This window comes from Mus caroli, unplaced genomic scaffold (genome assembly GCF_978045245.1).
Source record: "Mus caroli unplaced genomic scaffold, Mus_caroli_1 scaffold_9, whole genome shotgun sequence".
Lineage (NCBI taxonomy): Eukaryota > Metazoa > Chordata > Mammalia > Rodentia > Muridae > Mus > Mus caroli.
Window position 1 is genome coordinate 37282582 of NW_028227264.1, and position 25672 is coordinate 37308253.

Sequence of the window (25672 nt, forward strand, 5' to 3'; positions counted from 1 at the left end):
AATCACCTTTAACAAAGCAGACATGCCCATTTGCTTTTCCCCAACCATCATTAGGTCACTCTCTGATTGCACAGTACAGAAGCCAAACAGAACGCAAAAGTCACACGCTAAAGTCACACCCACATGTCGCGCAACTTGTGTCTCACTGTGAAATTTTTCATACTTGAAAGGGTAACTCTCCATTTCTTCTGTCCCAGTAAATTAGGGTAGCTATTTATTCTGCTGGACCGATACTTTTTATTACTTTTCTGTTTTATATCTTCATTTTTTTTCCTACCTTAAGAAAAAATAAAAAAGAGGAAGTGGGAGAAAAAAAAAGAAAGGAGGAATCCGAGGGGAGATAGATGGTATAGATAGATACAGATAAATAGTTATAGATACGAATATTTTTATTATGGACCCTATTTCTTTCTTGAAGACTTGTTTTTGGCTCTTTGATCTACTTTGACCCCTTGACCCTTAGTCCTGAGACTTACAAGTACACAGAGAAAAAGGTTAAGACTCTATGGATGATGTCATTTAGGACTGGCTCCTGATCTTTAAAAACAGAGGTTGAAGCTGGGCAGTGGTGGTACATGCCTTTAATTCCAGCACTTGGGAGGCAGAGGCAGGAGGATTTCTTAGTTCAAGGCCAGCCTGGTCTACAGAGTGAGTTCCAGGACAGCCAGGGCTACACAGAGCAACCCTGTCTCAAAAAATCAAAAAAAAAAAGAGGTTGAGCATAGAAAAACTAGACAGAAACTTCTAACACAGAAAGTGGCAGAAATTTGAGAAAACTCTATACAAGTCTAAAATTTACCAGTAAATTTTTTATTTCTGGGTTTTGAGCATATGTTTTAAATTTGCATTTGAAAAGTAAATATTATATACACATTTGAATTTATATTTACATATTTGAATATATGTATATATTTGAAATTTTCTATATGTGAATTGAAATTATTACATATTTGAATATATACTATATATTTGAATAGTTATATACATTTGAATTGAAGTTATATATTTGAATATATCATATATTTGAATACTTATATATATATTTGAATTGAAGTTATATATTTGAGTATATGTGTGTGCATGTATATACATATATATATATATAACCTGCTATGCTAGAAATCCCCACAGCTTCAAGCAAAACTAATAAACCACCTCTAAATAGAGATGTGTAATGGTATACCTGGGAGATGGCCTCACATGGAGTAAGTAGGGTTTTCAGTCTGGGCTTGCTGGTCCAGTCTCCCCTGAAAGGTAACAGTTTAAGCATAATGCACTTGTTTGGAGGACAACCAGGTAGAAATGACCTAATCCGAAGTTCAGCCAGCCCCTTTCTCCAGCATCACAGATCGGTGACAATGAGATGCCTTCTAACATGTGTAACAATTCTAGCTTTGCAGAATCCTGCTACAGGAAAAATGGAGCTGTTCGGTGTATTTGTAAAGAAAATTATGTTGGACCTAACTGTGAAAGGTAAATAGAAAAAAATTCTTTCTTTTTTTTCCTGTTGGGCTGGAGGAAGCTTTGTGTGTGTGTGGGTGTGGGTGTGGGTGTGGGTGTGTGTACGCGACCGTGTGTGCACACGCACACACACATGTGCACATCAACTCTACTGTGTTTCTGTTCAAAAGGTTTTGAGGTTGATGCACAAATTGGGGGTGGGAAAAGCATTTCAGAACCCCAAGTAGGGTGTTGTCCTCAAACTTCATGTCTCAGAACAGCTACGATAGAATCTCCCCTTGTGGTCCAGACCAGGGTCATATCTCGGAATATGATGGGGAAGGAAGGAAATGAATCTGGGTGTGCTGGGAAGATTCTCTAGATGACTCTGGTGACAGTCTCTGCTCTTTCCAACACTACAAACCAGTACTATAATTAATATCTCTCCGATAAAGAGTGAGACTTTCTAAATAAATAGAAAGTGACTCCTCTCTTGAATTCTCTATTGCTCATAGAATGAGAAATGAATAAAAAATTATCTGGTTATTTAATTCACTCATTATTCCTCTTCTTACAAAATAAAATCCACAAGCTTGGGTGTTCTGAGTCCCTGTTGGGTGATTACAAAATGTTCTTTTTAGATACTGTGTGGTTTGAAGAAAGACCTCAGGAGCTAAGCATGGGAGCCCCCCAACCCCCGCCCCCCGAATGATTTCCTAGTAAGATATTTGCCATCCATTCCATCTGTCAGCTGTTCACTGTTCTCTAAGATGAAATGCCTTTAACTAAAAGAATCTCACAGAGAGGCCTTTATAACAGAGACACTGTGAACACTTGCCTCACCATTGGACTCAGGCAACCTCGTGATGTTGTAATTCCATAAAGACAGGGAGGGAAGGGCCAGGCGTACAGGCCAAACATTCAGTCTAGCAGCATATCCACAGGCCTCTCACCTCGTGGACAGCATATGCAGGCCAGCTCCTCAGTGGGACTCACAAACTCAGCCTGTGGCTTAAGAAATAAATCCTTAATTATAAAGCTATCTGTCTTCTAAGAAATCACCTTGTATCTCTCAGAGTTCTGAAACTCAAAAACAGCCACAGCTTGTGGTAAAGAAAAGAGATTTCTATGTTGCTATACTAACTTTTAAAAGTATCAGAGGTAGGTAATTCTTATACCTGGTGAATAGACGTTTCCTTTCCATCAATGTTACAGGCGGGAAACAGAAGCTGAGGACCCACATGGTTATCATTTTATAGGAGGATTGGCAAAGGAGATGACATGAGGTGATTAATATTTGTGACACAATCATTGCATGGCTCCTCATTTGGAGACAGAAATACAAGGCACACAATTTACTCATTCTCTGGCTCCATAGATCTGAGGTGATTGTGTACCCGGCTAGGGTGGTGCTTTGTCTCCTGTGTCTGAAGTTAAATTCTGTATAGTTTGGTTAGGACAAAGCGTGTTGCTAATGGGTCTCTCCAGTGTCTGCCAGGAGGAGTTAATGGCTCTGCTGATCAAGTGCCAGACTGGTACACATAAGACTTCTATGGGGATACAGGGGTTCCCGCCCTGACACAGGGCAGCATACCCACTACAGACACATGATTGCAGCTAAATAATTACCCTGAACACATCAGAAGCTTGTGGGATCTGCCATTACCTAGTAAGCCAGGATCTGATATGATGTTTATATTGCCCTGGAAAACTTATGTTGTAGAAAGAACTCCAGTTGCATATTATATGCTAGAGGAATTCTAAACAGTATGCCACAGAGATATTTGCATGGCCATGTTTATTACTGCACTGTTCACAGTGAGCAAAGATATGGAAGAAGCCGAGAGCTCTATCAGTGGATAAGTAGATAAGACAATGCACATTTATGCAACAGAATTTTATTTAGGTCTTCAGCAGAACTAAATTATGACATTTGTAGGGGAGAATGGATAAAACTGGATAAAGGCAATTATGTTTAGCAAACTGAGCCAGATGGAAAAGATGGGCTTTTGTGTGTTTTTCTCAGAACATAGACTTAAATGGGCATGTGCAGGTGCAAGTGTATATGACACAAAAATAGAAACAGAATTAAGAAGAGGGAAAGAAAAAGCATAAGGCAAGCATACACAAAAAAAAACCCATATATATATATATATATATATATATATATATATATATATATAATGAAAACAGAAGGCAGGGCTGTTTGGGAAGAAAGGAGACCAAGAGGGTGAGGAGAAGGTAGATAGGGGAGAGATAATACTGCCAGGGGTGAAGGACAGCCCCTGGAACCTAGCAAATGCTCAGTGACAAGTAGCTGGTGGCAAGGGAACCATTGCAGCTACTGACTCCTGGTCATCACTGGCATCAGGTGTGCCTGGGATGAGTTGACTCATCTTCCTGAGTCCCTTTCCTTTGACATTGTGAGGGCATTAGTGTCACCCTTACTCACCTCTTACATCCTCCCTGACCTACATCGTCACTGCAACCACTCTGAGAGGAGGTCACATTTTTGTCATTGTGCTGATGAGGAAACTGTGCCAAGGGACTTGTCTGAAGCCACATTACTGGTGGTGGTGGTGGGGCAGTAGGGAGTCAGGATTTGAACACTTGGGGTAAACACATTTAAGTTATTGTTATGTCTTTGCACTGGTTTTCCCAAATGCTCTCCTGTTTAAGAGCATCATTTAAACAAACCTCTGAGATGCAGGGGAGACATGCTAACCTTTTAGATCTTTCTGAAATGCTCTGCATCCACCATCCACTAAGGGACTAGAAGAAAGCTTCCCTTCTAGAATCTACTGCCTGCATGAAGAGGGTCAGTATAAGAAACTCTCTCAGCTCCATCTGCTCTTTCCTGTTCTTCCCAACTCTCCCCTTCACACTCCTTCCACCTAGAGAGAAAGTGCAGAGGTCCTGTACATCAAAACGTGGTCTCACGGTGCAGGGTGGAGTGATTCTAGTATGAGTTCATCTAAGAGGCAGTCTCTTGTCCTTGAGGAACACCAAGGCTAGGGGAGGAGACACCAGAAAACCACTCACAAAAAGCAGTAGACAGTAAGGACTAAAGCCAGGTGCAGGTACATACATACACTTGTAGTCCTACATACCTGAGGCAGGAGGCTTGAGCCTAGTTCAGGGCTAGCCAGGGCAAAAAAAGTGAGACACTATCTCTTATCCCACATCACAAAGTCCCATTGCAAGCCCCACACTTCATCAAGACATCATCTGACATCTTGAGTTACTATTCATTTGAATCTGATTGCTTGTTGCTTTATAAAATATTAGTTATCTTGTATGTATAAAAGCTTGCCTGAGGAGACTAGACACGCATATCAGATCCCTTGGAAGTGGAGGTGATGGTTGTGAGATAAAATTTGGGTACTAGAATCAAAATCCCAACCCTTTGCAAGAGCAAAGGGTTGACCACTCCTCTTGACCACAGAGTCATCTCTCTGGCCCTCTGATTTCTTTTGGTTTTGTCCATACTCTATTTGAAATTCCACTCTGGTTTTCTTTACAGACATATAAAAGCCAGAGGCTTACAGAGTTTTCACCTGCTTTTATATTTGAAATACACTAAAATTATTTTTAATGAACACTGGAAGGGTTTTAGTCTATGAAAATATTCTTTAAAGTGAAGTCATACTGTGTACAAGTTAGAAGGTCTAAAATATAAGACACATTCTGCTTAGTCTGTCTCTTGCCCTGTGAAGGAGCATAGATCAAATGCAGCCACCCACCTTGTCATCACAGTTGTGTCCACGACGTCTCTGCCCGCCTCTCTCTCCTTCTCTCCTCCTACTTGGTACCCATCCACTCCTCAGAACCACCAGATGAGGGCTTTAGATCTGTCTGTTCTAAGACTGCAACTGTGATGCTAACAGTAATAACTAACTCTTATTGAATGATTTCTGTATGTGCTCACTGTATGAGTGCCTTTTGACTAAATAACTTTAAATGGAAGTTGGCTGCTACTGTATATAATTGGGAAATTCACAAGCCTAAGTTTTGGGAAAGTTTGCTTTTCTCATTCCTATCCAGTGTGACCTTCAGTCCACAAGAGGCACACTTGAAAGATGGGGGAGCTGACAGAGCCATGAGGAGACTTAATCTAAGCTCATATTGTTGTTTAGTGATAAATCCAATGTCAAAACCCAGAGACCTGGCATTCAATGCTGTTTTTCAGATCTCAAACGTATTTGGTCTCAATGTTTCTGCCTCAGTCATCCACATTGCCTTTAATCACATGCTTTTAATGTATACTTCCGTCCTCTCAATTTGGTGGCACTATAAGGAACATACTAAGACCCCCATGAATATTTTCCTTCCATGTAGGTGCTGATCCTAGAGGATCAGAGGAGAATGGGGGGGGGGGGGGAAACAAACCAAATCCAAAGTGAACCCCTAAAGTATACACAGGAAAATGAGTCCAGCAAAGAGACACAAGCAGAGTAGACAGTGTCATCAGAGATGGCGATGATGACTTTAATGATGATGGCCTTCGAGATAGAAAAGAACAGTAAAGAAGATTCAGAAATTTGGCCCAATTCGCTCTAAAAGGCACCAAGTCTTTTGAACAACTATCAGTTCCATCACTTTCATAGAGTTCTGGGTGCTGTTCTCTGCCATGCCGCTGGCCTTTGGACTTCTAATCTTGAGCACACTTATGTTTCTCTAGCCTTATTTCTCAGCCTTTGAAGCAGAGTTAGATGATGCCTGTTCTCTAATATGGCTTTTCTCTCTTCAAGTACCTCCTTACTGACTCTCAGAGAGGACTAGAATATGACCCTCCCAGAAACATTTCTGTACTAAGCAAGCAAGGAGTTTTGGTTTTCTCAAAAAAGGCTTTCAGTGACAGCTGTGTGCCCCATGGAGACAAGTAGAAGAGGAAGGAGGCACAATAATAGCTATAGATCAAAATTCCCCACCCCCTTTTTTTTTAAGGCTGAGCACAGTGGCACAGGCCTGTAATCCTAGCAAAAGGAGAACCAGGAGGACAAGGGTCAAGGTCATTCTTTGCTACATAGCAAGTTCAAGGTCAACCTAAGCTACAGAAGACCCTGTCTCAAAAAGCAAAAGAGAAAGAAAGAAAGAAAGAAAGAAAGAAAGAAAGAAAGAAAGAAAGAAAGAAAGATGTTTTCTTTACATGCAAGATGGATAAACCAGCACCTGTCACCCCACCCCAAGACCTCAAGATTCCCAGCTGCACACTGTGATGAATCTGAATCCAATTTCAATGAACCTAGACTTATAGTCTAATATTTTTCTGTTTGGTGAACTGCAGCAAAGGATAGAAATTCAATCCAGTCACATTCTCCATAGATGAATAATTTATGCTGGCTGAGAGACCAAAGGCCATAGAAATCTGAAGCACAAAGACATGAGGAAATATGAATAACAAAGCTCATTGGATATTTCCTCTCAGGGTGTTTCTTTGTGGAGTGTGTAGAACTTACATTCATCCTCATCTTTTTCATAGGCTTGTAGAGAGCATTATATTATGTTTAATTCACTTCCTGTTCTTTCAGAACAGGAGCCATGTGGTTTTCCTCTTCCTGCCTGCCCCTATGCCTTACATAAAATGGACATGAATTGTCCCTCTGTTGGGTGAATTTATTTACTCATTTGTAACAGTGGCAGTGTGGTGCAATGTAGAACAAGGGAAAGAACATCAGGGTTTGAGGGTCTGGGCCTTGAACAGTGATCTCCCACGTGATCCAGAAAAACTGGAGTAGCCTCTGGGCCTCAGAATGCTAGATGTGAGAGGTCTTTCTTCCAGCTGTCAGTGGAAACTGAAGGAGCCAACACAGAAGCTCTGAGATGCTATCTCAGACATGCAATGGGTATAGACTGACAGATACCAATACTACAGCTACACCAAAAGACAGACATCAGAAATAAGCTGAGAGGCCGCACACCACATGTTGATCAATAGTGTAGTCAGAGGATCCTGGAGTTGCATATGATTCGTTCGCACTCATTGATCCTTTTCCCAAAGGTTCTGAATCGTGGGTCTCATACCTCAAAAGGGAAGCTTTTTCTAATGCAGAATCTTATTATCACTGGCCTGATGGTTTGGCCTCTTTGGAAAGGTCTCCCTTACTGTCCACTCCCAACACAATATCCGGGAGCCCTAACCAGCCACAGCCATCTCTGCTCTCTCAGATCCCCTTTGAGAATGGCCAACACCACTTCTTTCCATATCACTTTCATGACACTCGGAATCCTCCCCTAGATTTCTCTTTATGTGTTTCCTCTTCATATGAGACCTGGTTCCTCTGTCTGACCATCAGCTCCACTAGGAGGGACTATATGTTTCTTCCAACGCCTCCCATGCTGCCTTCAGCTACTCTTAGTCCCTCATCCACTCTAGCGTTAGGCTCTGCAGCAAAGGCTGTTCCACAGTCATCCAGCAAACATGCATAGTTTAACCTTGACTACTCTGCTGGTCTCTAGAAAAGCACTGCTGCATCAGAATCCAAAGTCCTACTTTTCCCTTCAAAAGTAAGATCTGCAAGCCCAAGTCCTTTGTTCCCTAGCAGTCTGGTAGCAAATAACTGGAGCCTATGGGCAGGTGTCCCCTTAAGTGAAGCCAGCAGTCTTATCTCTCAAAACAGGATCTCTTATAGCACCTTTGGGGAAGAAGAAGGCATTTTTGTCTCCAGACAGAAGAATCTTTACCCAGAGTACACAGTTTGATTTATGAGTGAAGGCTGAATAGATTTCAGTCTCTGCCTCCCACTTAGCTGGGTGTCCTCCTTAACGGCTGCTATGATATGGACATTGGCTCTTCTTCCTCAATAAATGCAAGTAGGCACTGGTCTCTGCTAGTTTGCATACTAAAGCACCTGGAAGAACCGAAGTCAGGATTCAACTCTGATTACTTCTGGTGTTGTCGGTTCTGCCACATACTTTGTGTCCAGACTACGCTCAAAACGGCAGCCAGTAGCTAAGTCTGGTCTGCTGCCCTTCTATGACTTTCAAGCAAGGAGCTGGGCTATGCATCTGTGCTAGCTAGTTTTATATTAACTGACACAAGCTAGTGTCATCTGAAAGAAGGGAACATCAATTGAGAATATCAGAAGATCTAGCCATAGGGCATTTTCTTAGTGACTGACGAAGGAGGGCCTAGTCCATTGTGGGTGGTCCCATCCCTAAGAAAGCAGGCTGAAAAATCTATGATATTCGAGACAGTAAGCAGTGTCGTCCATGGCCTCTGTATAGCTCCCACCCTCAAGTTCCTGCCCTGCTTGAGTGCCTACCTGTGCTGCCTTCCTTCAGTGATGGGCTATGATATGGAAGTATAAGCACCCCAAAACCTTTCCTCCACAATTTGCTTTTGGTCATGGTGCTTCATCATAGCCAAAGTAACCCTAACTAGGACAGCTTCCAAGGAATTACTCCAGTTTGGTCGCTTTCGGCTAGGAGAGTATTCAGTAATGACTTGGTTGCTTGAACAATTCATTATGGCAGGGCAGGTTATGATTTGACTCACAGTAGAGAAGCCACTAACATTTTGACCAGGCTATTATTCAGCCAATGAGCTTCTGGCCTGGGTATTTATTTGCAGCCCAGGTTCACCCCAAATAAAGCATATGCATTCACATCCTCCATCAAATAAAGCAATACGAACAAGCAAGGATCATCTCAGAGAGCTGCTTCATTAATGACTGCCACAGGAAAGGCCTTTCCCCTTAAAGAGTCTGGTCTAAAACTCCCAAAGAAGGCTTTCTTTGCTCCAGCCACTCCCATACTCTCAGCATTTGCTCCTAACCAGGCCAGATTCTGTTAGTCCTGGGCTCTGCCTTCCTCTTTCCTGCCTGGAGAATAGACACCCTGAGGGAAAATGTAGACAGCAGCTGTTCCTGACTTCCCCTCTTAACTTCCCCTCCTGGTGGTTAACCAGCAAAACCTGAGTACCAAGAGAGGCCACCTGAAACCACTGTAGACTCTCAGTTTTGGACTCTGTGTGTGTGTGTGTTTTCTCTCCCTTGACAGAGAGGTACTTTGTGTGTGTGTGTGTGTGTGTGTGTGTGTGTGTGTGTGTGTGTGTGTGTGTGTGTGTGTGTGTGTTTTCTCTCCCTTGGCAGAGAGGTACTTTGTCCTGCCTCCTCCCAGAGAGTGAGTGTGTGTGTGTGTGTGTGTGTGTGTGTGTGTGTGTTTTCTCTCCCTTGGCAGAGAGGTAGAATGCAGTACAACAAAAAGTGATGCCAGCCATGCACACCAATCCCCAAAATTACCAGCCATGTCCTCACACTAATTTCATCAAGACACTCAAATCTGGGTAGTCTACAACACATTGAGAAAGAGTGGTTCCTTAAAAAAAAACAAAAGAACTCTAAAGGTGGGGACATAATGCCTATAATCTTAGCAGTTGCCAAGCCGAGGCAGAATAATGAATTATGAGTTCAAGACCAGCTTTGGCTGTATGGGACACACAAAATCAAATTAAATATGCAAATAAATAACAGAATAAATTTTTAGAAGTCTGGTCATATTAATAAAATGGGAGAATTGATATGAATTCCAGGTGGGCATCTACAAATATTCACTATATTTTCTATGTAGGGAAGATTTTTTTAAAAAAATAATGAAATGACTATGAATGCTAAGAAATTTAACATGTTTACCACCTTTCAGATGTGCTCCTGGTTACTATGGAAACCCCTTACTCATTGGAAGCACCTGTAAGAAATGTGACTGCAGTGGAAATTCGGATCCCAACCTGATCTTTGAAGACTGCGATGAAATCACTGGCCAGTGCAGGAACTGCCTACGAAATACCACCGGATTCAAGTGTGAACGCTGTGCTCCTGGTTACTATGGAGACGCCAGGACGGCCAAGAACTGTGCAGGTACAGACCCCCAAGTCCCTCGGCCAGCTGTGTGGCCAGCATAGCTCTCCACCAGGACTGACTTGGGTGAAGAATTTCTGTTGAGGAAATATTGCCAATGTCCTCCTGACATTTACCTAGAGCAATATACATCAACATTGACCCCAGTTACACTTCTCATCGAGGCTACTAGTGAACCTTAGCTCGTGGGTGGATATTCACAAGAGACGTCAGAGGAGTGATATCTGTCTTATTCTATTCACATTGGTGATTTTGATTGAAGGGAAAGTGGTAGCTGGTGTGGCTCAAGTGAATTATTTTGTCCTGGAAGCTGTCTCCTCTCTCACTTATGCTTAATAAAATTAACATTCCACTTGAGTAAATTTGCAAAGCATGAGCACACATGGGCCCCTAGATTTCCTCAGATTGTCAGTCAGTATCTCTCTGGGAGTGTAAGAAATCTAATGGGTTAGACTTCAGTTCCATTGCAGTGTGCACTTCTCCTATACATTTGCTGCATCGACTGAAGCTCTTCAGAAGGGAAGTTAAACTGCTTTCGTGCCAGGGGAAGCAGGGCTGAAGTTGGGTGCTTCTCCCTGGTTGGCTATTAGGAAGGACAGGGGAGAAGGGGGCCTTGTGCACTTACAGCGTGCATTCTGGAAAACCCCTGTTGAAAGAATCACTTGAAAGACTGACAAAGGGAAGAGTTTAAGATTAAGGAGAACGCACTTGTGACCTGGGCACAATCAAAATAAGCATACCCGCAGGAAGGAAACACTTCCAGAGCCACAAGGAAGACTGTCCAGTCAGTCAGACGTGGGGTCGGGGACCTTAGAAGTGCTGTCAGAAAAAAATAAAGCCTTAGAAATTGGTGCCATTATTCTCAAAGCAGTACCAAGCCTGTATTTAAATAACAACGATGCAGATCGATCCTAGATGACACCGTGTGGGAAGCCATAGAGCACAAGCTTGCAGAGGGGTCTAATAAGTCTGCACTGTGTGGAGCACTGCATAGCTGACGTGTAATGAGTGATGTGCCCCTTGGAGATAATCTGCTATGATCATTCTGTTAGGGCAACTCACAGTTCTGTTGCAGCTTATGACCAGCTTAGGATAGCTTAGGAATTCTTCTTAAAATGTTATAAATTTACTTCCACACAAAAACTCACAGGGGATTGGGAATGTAACTCAGTGGTAAACCATATGGTTGATTCAGTCCCCACCCTTGCCAGCTCCCCATCCTGGGCAGGGGGGTGGGGGGAAGCAAAAAATGAAAAGCAGGATAAGATTGAATTTTGTTTTTATAAAGGCATTACAGAAAGCCATCAGTAGGTGAAAGCCTTTTAAATTCATGTAAATTTGTTTCCAATTCTTTCCCTGAATTATGCCTAGCATCCTTTCCCCAGATACCTCTCTTTTGCAGTTTGGAGTCATTCTTGCCAGGGGTCAAAGCTTAGGAGGCAAGCATTGCTCCTGGGCCTCCTCACTCTCCTGCTCTGGGGCTCTTCCTTCACAGCTGGCAGGGACCATGCTGCTGTGGAGACTCTGTGAGGAAAGGAGAATGCTGAGCTCTGTGGCCTTTGTTTCCTTGTGAAATTTCCTGGGCCTTTTGGGACTGAAGCATCTGTTGCGTTAGGATAGCATCCTAAAGAGTTGGGAAAAGAATCCTAGGAAAGTGAGATTCAGTTTTGCTTCCCGTCCTATTTTTAACATCTCTCTTACCTGCATTGAACTGGTTAAAGGATGTTATCACAGACTCCATACCTTTCAGGATAAATATAATTAATCCCCGTCGCAGGATTGCACACCAGTAGCCAGCATTTCTGGAAACCATGGAAACACCGTCTTGTTTTAGGCGTGAGAAGATGGCTCCTTACTCTGTGTTTCTTTCTCCACAGTGTGCAACTGTGGGGGCGGCCCGTGTGACAGCGTAACCGGAGAGTGCTTGGAAGAAGGATTTGAAGTCCCTACAGGCAAGAACTGCCCAACTATAAGGAAAAGTAGCAGAACCTTAGTGACTAACCCACTTTCTCTAATATGCTACAGGAGTTGCAACCCATTTGTAGTTTAAAAAAAAAATCGAAAATGTGGAAGAAAAGAACTGATTCCCACAAGATATCCTCTGACATCCACACCCATGCTGAGGTGCACACACACACACACACACACCCCACAGTAAGTAGTAAATGTACTTTAAAACTGTAAAGATGAGTGTGATATCACTTTCCCTGAAAGGGTTTCACTCCCACCCCTGGTTTAGTGGCTGGTATTTGCTCCAGGGTAACGGACCTTGTGCAAAGGTCCCTGGTGGCCTCCATCTCAGTCAGCATTGAGGCAGTTTTTTCGGACCTCACTCTGAGACTTTAGACATCTTACTTATCTAGTCTTCACACTCAGCTCTCAGGACAGAGCCCTGTCTACGTTGGCTGACTGGTGCTACCCGGGCACCAGGAGACTTAAGCAGCTCTTCTCAACACACCCAAATGTGAAGCCTGACCGGAAGTAAACTGACAAGGAGTTACAAAGTAGAGCTGCCTTCTCTTTTGCTTAAATTGCTCTGTCACTCACGAGCAACAAAAATTTCTGTCTCAAAGAGTATTTGAACATCATGCATCCCTTCCTCCAAGGAAAAGTATATTGGTCCCAAAAAGTCCTTGTGGGTAGAAGAGATTATAAAACTGCCAGTTTATCATCTCTTAGACGATGCCTGAGATGTGAGACACAGCAGGGCAAAGTGTGCAGTTATCAACTACAGCATCCTGGACCAGCTCCATTTAAAAGCGGCCAGATGCCTACATAGCCTTAAACATTTTTCTTCAGCAGCCTGTAGTCTGGGGACTCATTTTCTAAGGGAACTTAAAGGTAGTGCTATGTTAATAACAAATTAACAAATTAGCATGCATTAACCCTTTAGCGTCTGACAACTCTGCAGGAAATAGCAGAGCCTGTGGGAAGGAGTTTGGGAATCAGCAAGGTGCAGAGAGGCCAGGATAGGGCTCAAGGCTTGGTGTGTGTTCTTTTTGATTATGTCCATGAAGGGCAGCTGGGCCCTGGGTGGGGCTCACAGTGTGAAAGGTGAGGAGAGAGAAGCTGGGGCTTGTCTCTTGAGCATGCCCAGGTTTAGTCTCAGCTTTAGCACTTACCTCAGAGACCAAGTCATGACATTAGCCAACAAGTGTGCCCTACAGTCCTGCTCTGAGGACTTGTTCATCTAGACACGGGGTCGTGGTGGGGGGCATGGAGAGGAGCCAGGCCCTCCCTGGGGGAGGCAAAGGCAGGTGCAGCATTCCTGGACTGACTGAGAGAAGCTGATTAGAAAAGAATGATGCTTGGCCCCCAGCCTGCTCTACCAGCTGCCACCAAGCAAAGACAGGAAGCTGACAGGATCAAAATCTAGGGGATAGGGGGACCGTGAATAATAGGAAAAGTGGTTAGGGCTTCTTCTCCACCTATCCTATAATAGTCCTTTCTGTCAACAATTAGTGTTCTTATTAACCTGCTGTCTCAATGTCCGGTTCTCATTATGTTAAGTGGGACTCCTGCCCGATGTATGGCTTGGTTTGGTAAAGACGGGTTCTACGTGGCCATATCAATTTCTTGGGAAATAAAAATAAACATGGTACTAACCAAGGGGGTCTATATTAAAGCCATATGAATCCAGGCTGCCTTTTGCCTCTGCAGAAATGACATTCCTATTTCATCTCCAGGCTGTGATAAGTGCGTCTGGGACTTGACCGATGACCTGCGATTAGCAGCGCTCTCCATCGAAGAGAGCAAATCCGGGCTGCTGAGCGTGTCCTCTGGTGCCGCGGCGCATAGACACGTGACTGACATGAACTCTACCATCCACCTCCTCAGAGTATGTTCAGTGTTGCTCTTTTTGTCTGCTCTTTTCACTGCAGTTCCACAGGCTCCCTCTTAGCAACCTCTATGACCCGTTGGCATCTGAGTTCCATGGTTATATTTTAGATTGTGTAGGTTCAACATAGATAATACCCAGTTACACAGAGAGTTAAGAAAAGTTCACAATAATCATGAGCTAATGCCCCAATCAAAAGCAGTAGACTTATGTAAGAAAGTCTGTGAAAAACGAAATGACTAAAAGATTAATATCTACATGAGAAACTTTTATTTTCTAAGCTGTGTATTTATTATTCAAGTGCAAGTCTGCCCGGTATACCTTAGTTCAGTTTGGAGGGTTTGGGGGAGTTTTCCCTCCCTACTTCCAATTTTTCCTTCTTACACTTGTTCTCTCTTGTTTTTCCAGTCTCTCAATCTCTTTGTGAAACACACACACATACACAACATCCTCAAACTCATAAACATATACATATGTGTATTTGTTCTCATACCTCTACAGAGCAAAGAAGCTAAAGGCAGGCAATGGAAAAAATAAAAATAAATAGATAAAAATAAAAATAAAAAAACCCTCACCCATCTAAGCTTTAAAAGGCTTTCCTTTCATAATGGACCTCCATCACAACCAATGGATGTTTTTATAAACAACAGCGTTCAGTGAAAAGCCATCAGATGTAATACCAGCACACCAATTTATTTTCTTAGTCAAGCTAACATAATGGTTAAGATTGTTTTGCTCACACCCCAGCTCTGCCCATTGCTCCGTGAGCTCAGGAAAGTTAATCTCTGCTTCTCAGTGTCCTCATGTAGGCATGAGGAAGGTACCAGGGGAGCTAGGATATGTAGAACCATTAAAGCAGTATCTGGCATAGTGTTTATTACTCTTTGGATGTTCAAATAATATCCACAATTGACTGAAAATGTATAGAGCAGACTAAAATAGTATCCCAAACTGTAGTGCTGTGTAGGATCTTAGTGAGCACTCAGAACTGTTTTGCCAAACTCTCCTGCCTAGACACATAAGAGCATTAATGCTCAAAGACTTGCCTGGACCCAGGGCAGTAAATATACCACCCTTTCCATAAGGCACACCTAAGGGACTTAATCCAAAATGGCCCCAGGACAGCAACATTTCTACCAAGCTTCTAAAAAATGCAAACGGCGGGGGGCGGGGGATGACCCAAAATAAAGAGAATTGATCTCTTTATACCCAGAAAAGGAAAATGCATTTCTAAAATCCATTTTCTTTGATCCTGACTACTTGATAAGTTTCTCTAAGACCCAATCAGATTGAAGTTTGCCAGATTCCCAGGGCCACCTCCATCCTAACTATCATGTTTTCAACAATAGAAAAAGGAGCTCTTTCCCTACAGTAAGCTCAGTGCCTGGCCAGAGGTCGCTGAACCATATTAAATGACAGATTTTCAGTTCCCAGAGCTGTATAGCCCACCCTTAACAAAATTCTGCAGCAGTCTGTGATCAGTCTATTAAGAACAGAGAACATGGGCTGGAAAAATGGCTTAATGGTTAAGAACACTGTCTTAGTTAGGGTTTCTATTCCTGCACAAACATCATGACCAAGAAGCAAGTTGGGGAGGAAACGGTTTATTCAGCTTACACTTCCATACTGCTGTTCATCACCAAGGAAGTCAGGACTGGAACTTAAGCAGGTCAGGAAGCAGGAGCTGATGCAGAGGCCATGGAGGGATGTTCGTTACTGGCTTGCTTCCACTGGCTTGCTCAGCCTGCTCTCTTATAGAACCCAAGACTACCAGGCCAGAGATGGTCCCACCCACAAGGGGCCTTTCCCTCTTGATCACTAATTGAGAAAATGCCTTACAGTTGGATCTCATGGAGGCATTTCCTCAACTGAAGCTCCTTTCTCTGTGATAACCCCAGCCTGTGTCAAGTTGACACACAAAACCAACCAGTACAAACACTGCAAACACTGACTGCTCTTGCAGAGGACCTGGGTTCAATTCCTAGTACCCACGTGAAGGTTCACAGCTGTCTGTAACTCCAGATTCCAGGGAATCTAATGCCCTCTCTGGCCTCTTAGACATTGCACATACATCGTGCAGAAAAAAACAACCATACACATATAATAAAATATATTTTAAAAGAAAAGAGTAGAAGTTACAATCTACCTAAATCTCCTATACTGAAAGAGTCATGTACTCAGTCTCTGGTGTCTGAGACTGGGAAGATGGCTCAGCAACTTAATGGTGTTCTTACTGATAACCCGAGTTAAGTTCCTAGCCCCCATGCTGAGTGACTTACAATCACCACTAACTCCAGCTCCAAGGAATCCAACACCCCGTTCTGGCCACTAAACACTGCACTCATTCCTAAAGTCACACTAAGATATACACAAATATTTAATCTAAGAATAAATAAAGATAAAATATTTTTGACTTTTTCCCTCCCACAGACAAGGTTGTCAGAAAGAGAAAACCAGTATACCCTAAGAAAGATACAGATAAACAACTCGGAGAACACACTGAGAAGCCTCCTGCCTGATGTAGAGGGACTCCATGAGAAGGTAGGTGTTCCGAGTCTGTGCCTGCTGTGTGTCAAACTTCTCCTGGGGAGATACAACACACACGTCTATTCACCCCCGATACTACCAAAGTCCAAAGTTACTTATAGGAATATGGATGAAGAGCAATTTACAAGAGCAGAAATTACTCTAAACAGTTTACATCACCAAGGCCCACCACAGCATGGCTGATATCTTAAAAAGCTGGGAACCTGAAACATTATGCAGCCTGCAGGCTGCTCAACAGGTTGGAGAGGGTTCTTTCCAAGTGACTCAGTTGGTCTAAACCTCTTCCAGGCACCTCGGTTGGTTTCTGTTTCTTGCAGGCAGATGGTCTGGTCTGAGGGTCTTCTTTGTACCTAAGCTCAATTTATCTGAAGGGGGACTCTCAGCTTTTATTGTTTATTCTGACAAAGAGGGGCCTGGTGAATCTGGTCTGCTTCAAGAACTTCCTGAATGTATTTGAGTTGCTTTTGTTTTTGTTTGTTTTGGTTTGGTTTGGCTTGGTTTTGTTTGTTTGGTTTTTTTTGGAATGGTTTGGTTTGATTTTTTTTTTTTCTGCTTACAGAGCTTCTCTATATTGAATGATTCAATCTAGTGGGAAACTTTTAAACTACAGGGTCAACCTTGAAGAATATAGTTAGCCTCGATAAGCCTAGTGAATCACAAGCAATGAGGCTTTTAAAAGCCCAGGCAGGAAAAGTTCTGTGACCCTTGAGTGTCTCAAATAAATCAAGGCCAGATCTACAGTGAAATTTGATAAAGGGCATCTTCCTGTCTTCCCATTTTAGTAGCTTTTCTGGAAATTTTGTGCTTATGGTGAACTTTCTATGCATTTATTCCAGCTAACATACTTGATATGTGCTACAACTAGGAAAGTCATTTAACTGTTTGCATAGAACTGTACAGATAAGAGCTATCAAGCATCCCAGGAATGTTCTTTATTGTATACAATAAACACTTTAAATGTTAATAAAAAGAAAGAAAAAATTAGCTGGTAAAAACTTGCCACACAAGCCTAACAACCTGAGTTTAGTCCTTAGAACTCATGTGGAGTGAGCTCACTTTTAAAAGTTCTTATTATAATTATGCATGCCACATGTATGCATGTGCGCGCGCACACACATACACACACACAAATAATTAATTTTTAAAAAAAAATCAAAGTTCAGCCTTTGCAACTGTCTTAGTCAGGGTTTCTATTCCTGCACAATCATCATGACCAAGAAGCAAGTTGGGGAGGAAAGGGTTTATTCGGCTTACACTTCCACACTGCTGTTCATCACCAAAGGAAGGCAGGACTGGAACTCAAGCAGGTCGGGAAGCAAGAGCTGATGCAGAGGTCATGGAGGGATGTTACTTACTGGCTTACTTCCCCTGGCTTGCTCAGCTTGCTTTCTTTTTTTTTTAACATTCTGCTTAGGATGTTTTCTTTATTTACATTTCAAATATTATCCCCTTTCCTAGTTTACCCTCCGAAAATCTCCTATCCACTCCCCGCTCCCCCTGCTCCCCAACCCACCCACTCCTGCTTCCTGGCCCTGGCATTCCCCTATACTGGGGCATAGAACCTTCACAGGACCAAGGGCCTCTCTTCCCATTGATGAGCAACTAGACCGTCCTCTGCTACATATGTAGCTATAGCCATGAGTCCCACTATGTGTTTTCTTTGATTGGTGGTTTAGTCCCAGGGAGCTCTGGGGGTACTGGTTAGTTCATATTGTTGCTCCTATGGGCCTGCAAACCCCTTCATCAGCTTGCTTTCTTATAGAACCCAAGTCTACCAGCCCAGGAATGGCACTACCCACAATGGGCCCTCCCCCTTTGATCATTAATTGAGAAAAATGCTTTATAGCTGGACCTCATGGAGGCATTTCCTCAACTGAATCTCCTTTCTCTGTGATAATTCCAGCTTGTGTCAAGTTGACACACAAAACCAGCCAGTACAACATCATAAATTAAAATGAACTTCAGGTAGATTAAAGAATCAAGAATAAACTTCAAGTTCACAGGAATATAGAATCAAGCAATTATTAACACCAAGAGGAAATGGCATATAATAAATATAGCATGAGGATCTAAAAAATATAGACAATAGATTTGACAAGTTACAGTTTCAATTCTCAGAGAAACGCTAAATAAATATTTAAATAGACAGAAAAATACTCAGAGAGAAACACGGCTTATGAAAACTTAGACAAGACTGGAGACTTGGTTCAGTGATTCAGGGCACTTACTGCTCTTGCAGAGGTCTCAGGTTCTGTTCTTAGCATCCACATGGCAGCTACAACTGTCTATAACTCCAGTCTCAGGAGATTCAACACCCTCTTCTGACCTCTATGGGCACCAGGCAAATACATGCTGTACTTTCCTTGTGGATACTCCTTCCAACAGTGATTAAAAACCATATTACTATGGTCTCAAACTTGACATTTAGTACCTCTATCCATGGGTTCCATATGGTCAAAATCTCACAAATTCTATTCATCTCAAGTCACTGGGTTTTGGAGTAGTTTGGGGTTTGAGAGGTATATTATTGTTGTTGTTTGTTTGCCAACTTCCATATCTAAGTCTTCCAACCCCCATTTGGAAATCCCTACAATCATTTCATACCATTTACCCCTGGGAATACCCTGAAGGATGCCCATGTATCTGTGGTTACAAAGAACCCATGCTCCAAAGGCTTTTTCTGTGGCTACTGCTGATGAGTCCTATATAGAAAATACCAAAGACCAGGCCAAGATTCCAATCTCCTGTGCTCCCAAGCCTATAATGCCCAAAGTGGAGAGAGCATGGTGGCCTACAGGCAGAGGTAGAAACAGCAGCTCCCTCCCACTGTCAGTCTTTCACTTCACTCTAGGGTCCTAAAAGTCTGCAATGGAGGCCATAGTGACAGAGATCAGTTACCCCATTCTTTTACCCACACAGAGGAGTACCTACATATCAGCTCATGCAAAAAAATGTCATAACGGATGTATAGGAAAAAATATTTAAAGTCTCAGCGTGGGTTTTTACCCACCTTAGACCATTTATGTTCCAAGGTGAAAGACACCTTGTGTGCCTAGGCAGCACAACAGCTGGGCAACTGCCTACCCTCCATGCTGTTAGAACCTACCTTCCTATCCATAACCCAAGTTATTACTTACTATGTTTCATCTGGGCTGCTCTTAGCCCTAATTGGCCAGCCCACATGGCCAAGTTTCTATGGCTTACCTAACCATGGCAGCTGTCCTTCCTCCTCTCATGCGCGTTCTTCTTTTCTCCTATGGGAGCTTCCTTCTGCTTCTCCCAAACCTGCCAAACCTTAACCCTACCTGTCTCTTCTGCCCAACTATTGGCATCTTTATTCCCTAATCACAATTAACTGGAGGCAGGGTCACTCAATATCTTACATGCAGCTTCTCTGTCTCTGAGGCACCAGTCCTGGGGACCCCAAGTTAGCATTAGAATACAAGCAGCATTAGTCAAAACCACTACAGGAAATATATCAAAAGCGTCTGATCCTTCCAAAAAGACAAGATGGTAAAAACTGTGTTTCTGGTCTAGAAGCATTAAAGACCTGTCATTTCACAGTAACTGTGATAGGTGCTAAGAGATTTGAAGTAAACATAGGCCCTGCTCTCAAGGTGCCACAGTCTAGCAGGGAGCAGGTACCTTTTTTTTTTTTTAATGATGTACCATTTAGCAATGGGTCCTGGTACAGGAGAAACTGTAAGTCTGAGGAACAAACATTGAATCCTCTCATTAGGGAAGGTTGCCTTGGGTGTTGCTAGTGACTAGGAGTTTATAGAGAACATCTAAGCAAGGGAAATGTGCCATAATACAAAAGATGTAAAAATATAGCATATATTTTCTTGGCACCTGAAGAATATTGACCTTGGCCTTGAAGTTGGTTTAAGTCAAAGACAATAGGCAAGAATTAGCAGTTGAAGATATCATCAGCTAGACCATGAAGAACATACTCAGAAAAGTATGGCTTTCAAACATTGAAGTCATTGAAGTCATTTACAGCAAAACAGCTGATTAGATTTGCATTTCAGAAGCATTTCTTCTTCTGTAGAGAGGATAGACTTGGTCCAGGAAGAGTGTGAAGGTGGGGCGCAATGGGAGACTGCCACAGGAGATGAGAAAAGAGAGATTGGTTTCTTCCTTGCCTTCACCTGTAAAGGAGTGTGATGGACTGAGACTGGGGAGATGTAAGAGGAGAGAAGCAAGGATTACAGGTAGGACAAAATGGGTCATATGACCAATTAGAATTCATATGACCAAATAGAAGTCATGTGACCAATTAGAAGTCATGTGACTGCAATGGCTTGTGCTGTAAGATCGAGAATCGACAAATGGGACCTCAAAAAATTGCAAAGCTTCTGTAAGGTAGAAGACACTGTCAATAAGACTAAAAGACCATCAACAGATTGGGAAAGGATCTTTAACAATCCTAAATCCGATAGGGAACTAATATCCAATATATAAAGAACTCAAGAAGATGGACTCCAGAAAATCAAATAACCCTATTAAAAATTGGGTACAGAACTAAACAAAGAATTCTCAACTGAGGAATACCGAATGGCTGAGAAGCATCTGAAAAAAAATGTTCAGCATCCTTAATCATCAGGGAAATGCAAATCAAAACAACCCTGACATTCCACCTCACAACAGTCAGAATGGCTAAGATAAAAAATTCAGATGACAGCAGATGCTGGTAAGGATGTGGAGAAAGAGGGACACTCCTCCATTGTTGGTGGGATTACAAACTGGTACAACCATTCTGGAAATCAGTCTGGTGGTTCCTCAGAAAATTGGACATAGTACTACCGGAAGATCCAGCAATACCTCTCCTGGGCACATACCCAGAAGATGTCCCAACTGGTAATAAGGACACATGCTCCACTATGTTCATTGCAGCCTTATTTATAATAGCCAGATGTCCCTCAACAGAGGAATGGATACAGAAAATATGGTACATTTACACAATGGCGTACTACTCAGCTATTAAAAATAATGAATTTATGAAATTCTTAGGCAAATGGATGGATCTGGAGGATATCATCGTGAGTGAGGTAACCCAATCACAAAAGAACACACATGATATGCACTCACTGATAAGTGGATATTAGCCCAGAAACTTAGAAGATCCAAGATACAATTTGCAAAACACATGAAACTCAAGAAGGAAGACTGGATACTTTGCTCCTTCTTAGAATGGGGAACAAAATACCCATGGAAGGAGTCACAGAGACAAAGTTTGGAGCTGAGACAGAAGGAAGGACTATCCAGAGGCTGCCCCACCCAGGGATCCATCCCATATATAACCACCAAACACAGACACTATTGCATATGCCAGAAAGATTTTGCTGACAGAACCCTGATACAGCTCTCTCTTGTGAGGCTATGCCAGTGCCTGTCAAATACAGAAGTGGATGCTCACAGTCATCTATTGGATGGAACACTGGGCCCCTAATGAAGGAGCTAGAGAAAGTACCCAAGGAGCTAAAGGGTTCTGCAACCCTATAGGAGGAACAACAATATGAACTAACTAGTACCCCCCAGAGCTGTCTCTCAGGGGATGGCCTAGTGTGCCATTAATGGGAGGAGAGGCCCTTGGTCTTGTGAAAATCATATGCCCCAGTACAGGGGAATGCCAGAGCCAGGAAGCATGAGTGGGTGAGTTGGGAGCGGGGGGGGGGGGGGGGGGAAGGGGAGGAGGGATAAGGGGCTTTGGGGATAGCATTTGAAATGTAAATGAAGAAAATATCTAATAATAAACATTAAAAAGAAGTCATGTGACCAATTAGAAGTCATGACCTATTAGATAGAAGTCATATAACCAATTAGAAATTATAGGAGCAAAGAGGGAATTTCCACCTGGGTGGAATGGATGAGTAAGATTAAAGCTACAGATTGAATGACTCTGGACAATTTAAGTTTGAGGTAATTTCCTGTAGATGTCCAGAGACAGCTGGAGACTCAAGTCAGCAGCTCAGGCCTAAGATGGGGGATACACAGGTATCTGGATGTCACTAAACAGAAGGAAGAGAAGCCCACAAAAGTTGACATCCACCATTCAGGTTTGAAGAAACACACCAATATTCCTGCTGTCTCCATTTACACTTGTTCCCCAGAGTAGTGACTAAAACTCCCTTACTTTCAATCACAAAAGTATTGCAACTTAAATAATAAAATTCATGGTGGTCCTACAGATTGGTTATCATCATTGCTTAATTCAAATAAATATGAGGAAAATTCACCACTATGGTGAATACATGATCAACCCTTTTTAATGATGTAATTAATCAACAAGTTTATAACTATGGGTAATGTTTTAACTACATGTTTTTATTTCTGTTTTAAAGCAAGGTACACCTGTTTGATGGCATGCACATACCATTATTTTCTTTCCATAAGCAAAGCTCCAGGAAAAACATTAGATCTTTAAAAAAATCCCTAAATACTGTATTATATTTGGTAATTTTTCAATTTCCAGGAATAAATGTCCACTTTACATTATTTCTATGTCTATGTCTGTACAGATAAAGATGGATGCCTATCGGATTCTGTCCATCTTTATGTCTCACAGCACCCTCTGGTGTTCATTAGCTAAAAGTTTTCTTATAAATGTATCTCTTCACATTTTAAGGTTAAAAGTAAGTTTAAAGACAGAGTCATAACAATAGAATATTTCTTTGACGTATAAGACCAAAGTATGTGTATATATATATACATATGTGTGTGTGTGTGTGTGTGTGTGTTCTATTTAGAAAATGAGTTTAGTTTTCTCTGACTAAACATTTAAATGGGATCATTTAAATGGGATCAAACATAAACATTTTAATGTATTGTGTATCATATTTATGTTTTAAAAGCAGTGAAGTGTGGTGTGAAGAATAAGATTCATTTTATTTTTCTACATCATCTAATTTTTAAACGATTACACAATTTTTTTCTCCAGAAAGCATTAGATAAGCCCAGGAGAAGACTGGTGCTGGGGAAGGGATGTGATGACTCAGAAGAGACTGTGCAGTCAGGGAATGTAGTTTATGAAGAGTCTGATGGCCATATTGCCTCTAGCAGATATCCCATTTTGTATTAAGGAATTTCTGACTTGGTGACAAATGGCTTCTGTCTTACTTAGGGTTCCTTTTGCTGTGATGAAACACCATGACCAAAGCAACTTGGGGAGGAAAGAGTTTTATTTCACTCACAGTTACATATATCCGTTCATTATCAAATGCAGGGAGGGCAGGAAGTTATGCAGGGAAGGAACATAGAGGTAGGACTTGATGGGGAAGCCATGGAGGCATGCTGCTTACTGGTTTGCTCCTCATGTCTTGTTTAGACTGTTTTCATGTAGAACATAAGACAATCAGCCCAGTTGTCCCCCTCCCAAATGGGCTCAGCTCTCACCATCAATCACTAATTTAGAAAATACCCTACAGGCTCGCATCCAGCCAGATCTTGTTGAGGCATTTTCTCCACTCTGATGACTTGTGTCAAGCTGACATAAAACCAACCAGTACAACGTTTAAATGTTTCCTCTATGATAACGTTTCAGTGCCTCCTTCCTTAGCCACTATAGAGGGACACTTGCTTGGTTTATCTTAGAAAGGGCAAAAACATTGCCAATATTCTCATACCCTAATCCTCTGAGTAGAACTCTATAAAAGAAGAGAGTTTGGAGCAAACACTTCCCTAGTCTGGAGAGCCTACTCAGTAGCCTCCCAGGACTCCATCCACATGACTTCAGCCTGCCAGCCATGTGATCACTATAGCTCTTTATCACAAAGCTGAACCAAGAAAGCACCAGAAAAGGCAAGCAGGCCCTTATTAAATATAGGCTGAAGGACTACTCCTCCTAGCTACAATAACTCGTCAATCTATCTGTCCTGTCCAGTGTCAAAAGGAAGGGCATATCCTTAGTGCAATGGAAATAATGTCCACTGATCATCTCCTGACTGTGACCACATACAGAAATGCACACACATATGTGCATATGTGCACACATATGTACATGCATGTGCACATGCACACACTTTTTTCTAAAGCCACAGTGTAGTTGGGATTTAATGGTGATAAATACTTTATCAGAGCTCTGAAACAGAGGCACCAGACTAAGTGGAGTCAGCCCCTGGGGAAAAAAGTTCCATTTACTCTGTGCCAAATCAGCCTGAGATGTTATTTGCACACAAGAACCATCAATGTTGATGGGAAATTGGAATGAAGCTCTGAAAATAGCAGTTATCCCAGTGAGTATATCCTGTAATCTCTGTGGTGATTCAGTTTCAGCAATGGTTGGAGCACCCAGTAGGAGCATTTTGGGATCTGCCCTCTTTCTTTATCATTCCCTCTTTGACTATGTTTAAGCGCTTCAATCAGAGCACTGTCCATGTGATCAGCATACATAGGTCATTTCCTATTCTGACATCCTGAGATACAGAAACAATTGCAAGGATAAGGCACCTGTGATACGTGGTTGGTTGGGACAGAACCATGACTTATGACCTTAGTATATTATCGAATTTTAATAGCATTCTAGGATCCTAGAACTGATTATTACCTAGTCTTCATGCATGACTCTTAGGACCACTCAGTATGTCATACAGCTGGCACATGACAGGAAAGTTCCTCATGTTTGTCAAATGAGTACTGTCTTAGGTTTTTACTGCTGTGAACAGACACCATGACCAAGATAAGTCTTATAAAGGACAACATTTAACTGGGGCTGGCTTACAGGTTCACAGGTTCAGTCCATTATCATCAGGGCAGAAACATGGCAGCTTCAGGGCAGGCATGGTACGGGAGGAGCTGAGAGTTCTACATCTTCATCTGAAGACTGCTAGAAGAAGACTGACTTCCATGGAACTCAGATAAGGGTCTTAAAGCCCACATACACAGTGACACACCTACTCCGACAGGGCCACACCTTCTAATAGTGCCACTCCCTGGGCCAAGCATAAACAAACCATAACAAGTACATTATATTCACCCATCCTCATCGGTG

General features: G+C 42.3%; 1 protein-coding gene across 1 annotated transcript in view; it reads left to right on the forward strand.

Moving 5' to 3' along the window:
* Lama4 (laminin subunit alpha 4) overlaps window positions 1-25672 on the forward strand; it is a 146397-nt gene that overhangs the window by 48868 nt on the left and 71857 nt on the right. Inside the window, exons 4-8 of the mRNA XM_021173805.3 lie at window positions 1393-1473; window positions 10084-10298; window positions 12176-12250; window positions 13985-14136; window positions 16567-16677. Coding sequence (XP_021029464.1) covers window positions 1393-1473; window positions 10084-10298; window positions 12176-12250; window positions 13985-14136; window positions 16567-16677 — 634 coding nt within the window. The remainder of the gene's footprint in view (window positions 1-1392; window positions 1474-10083; window positions 10299-12175; window positions 12251-13984; window positions 14137-16566; window positions 16678-25672) is intronic.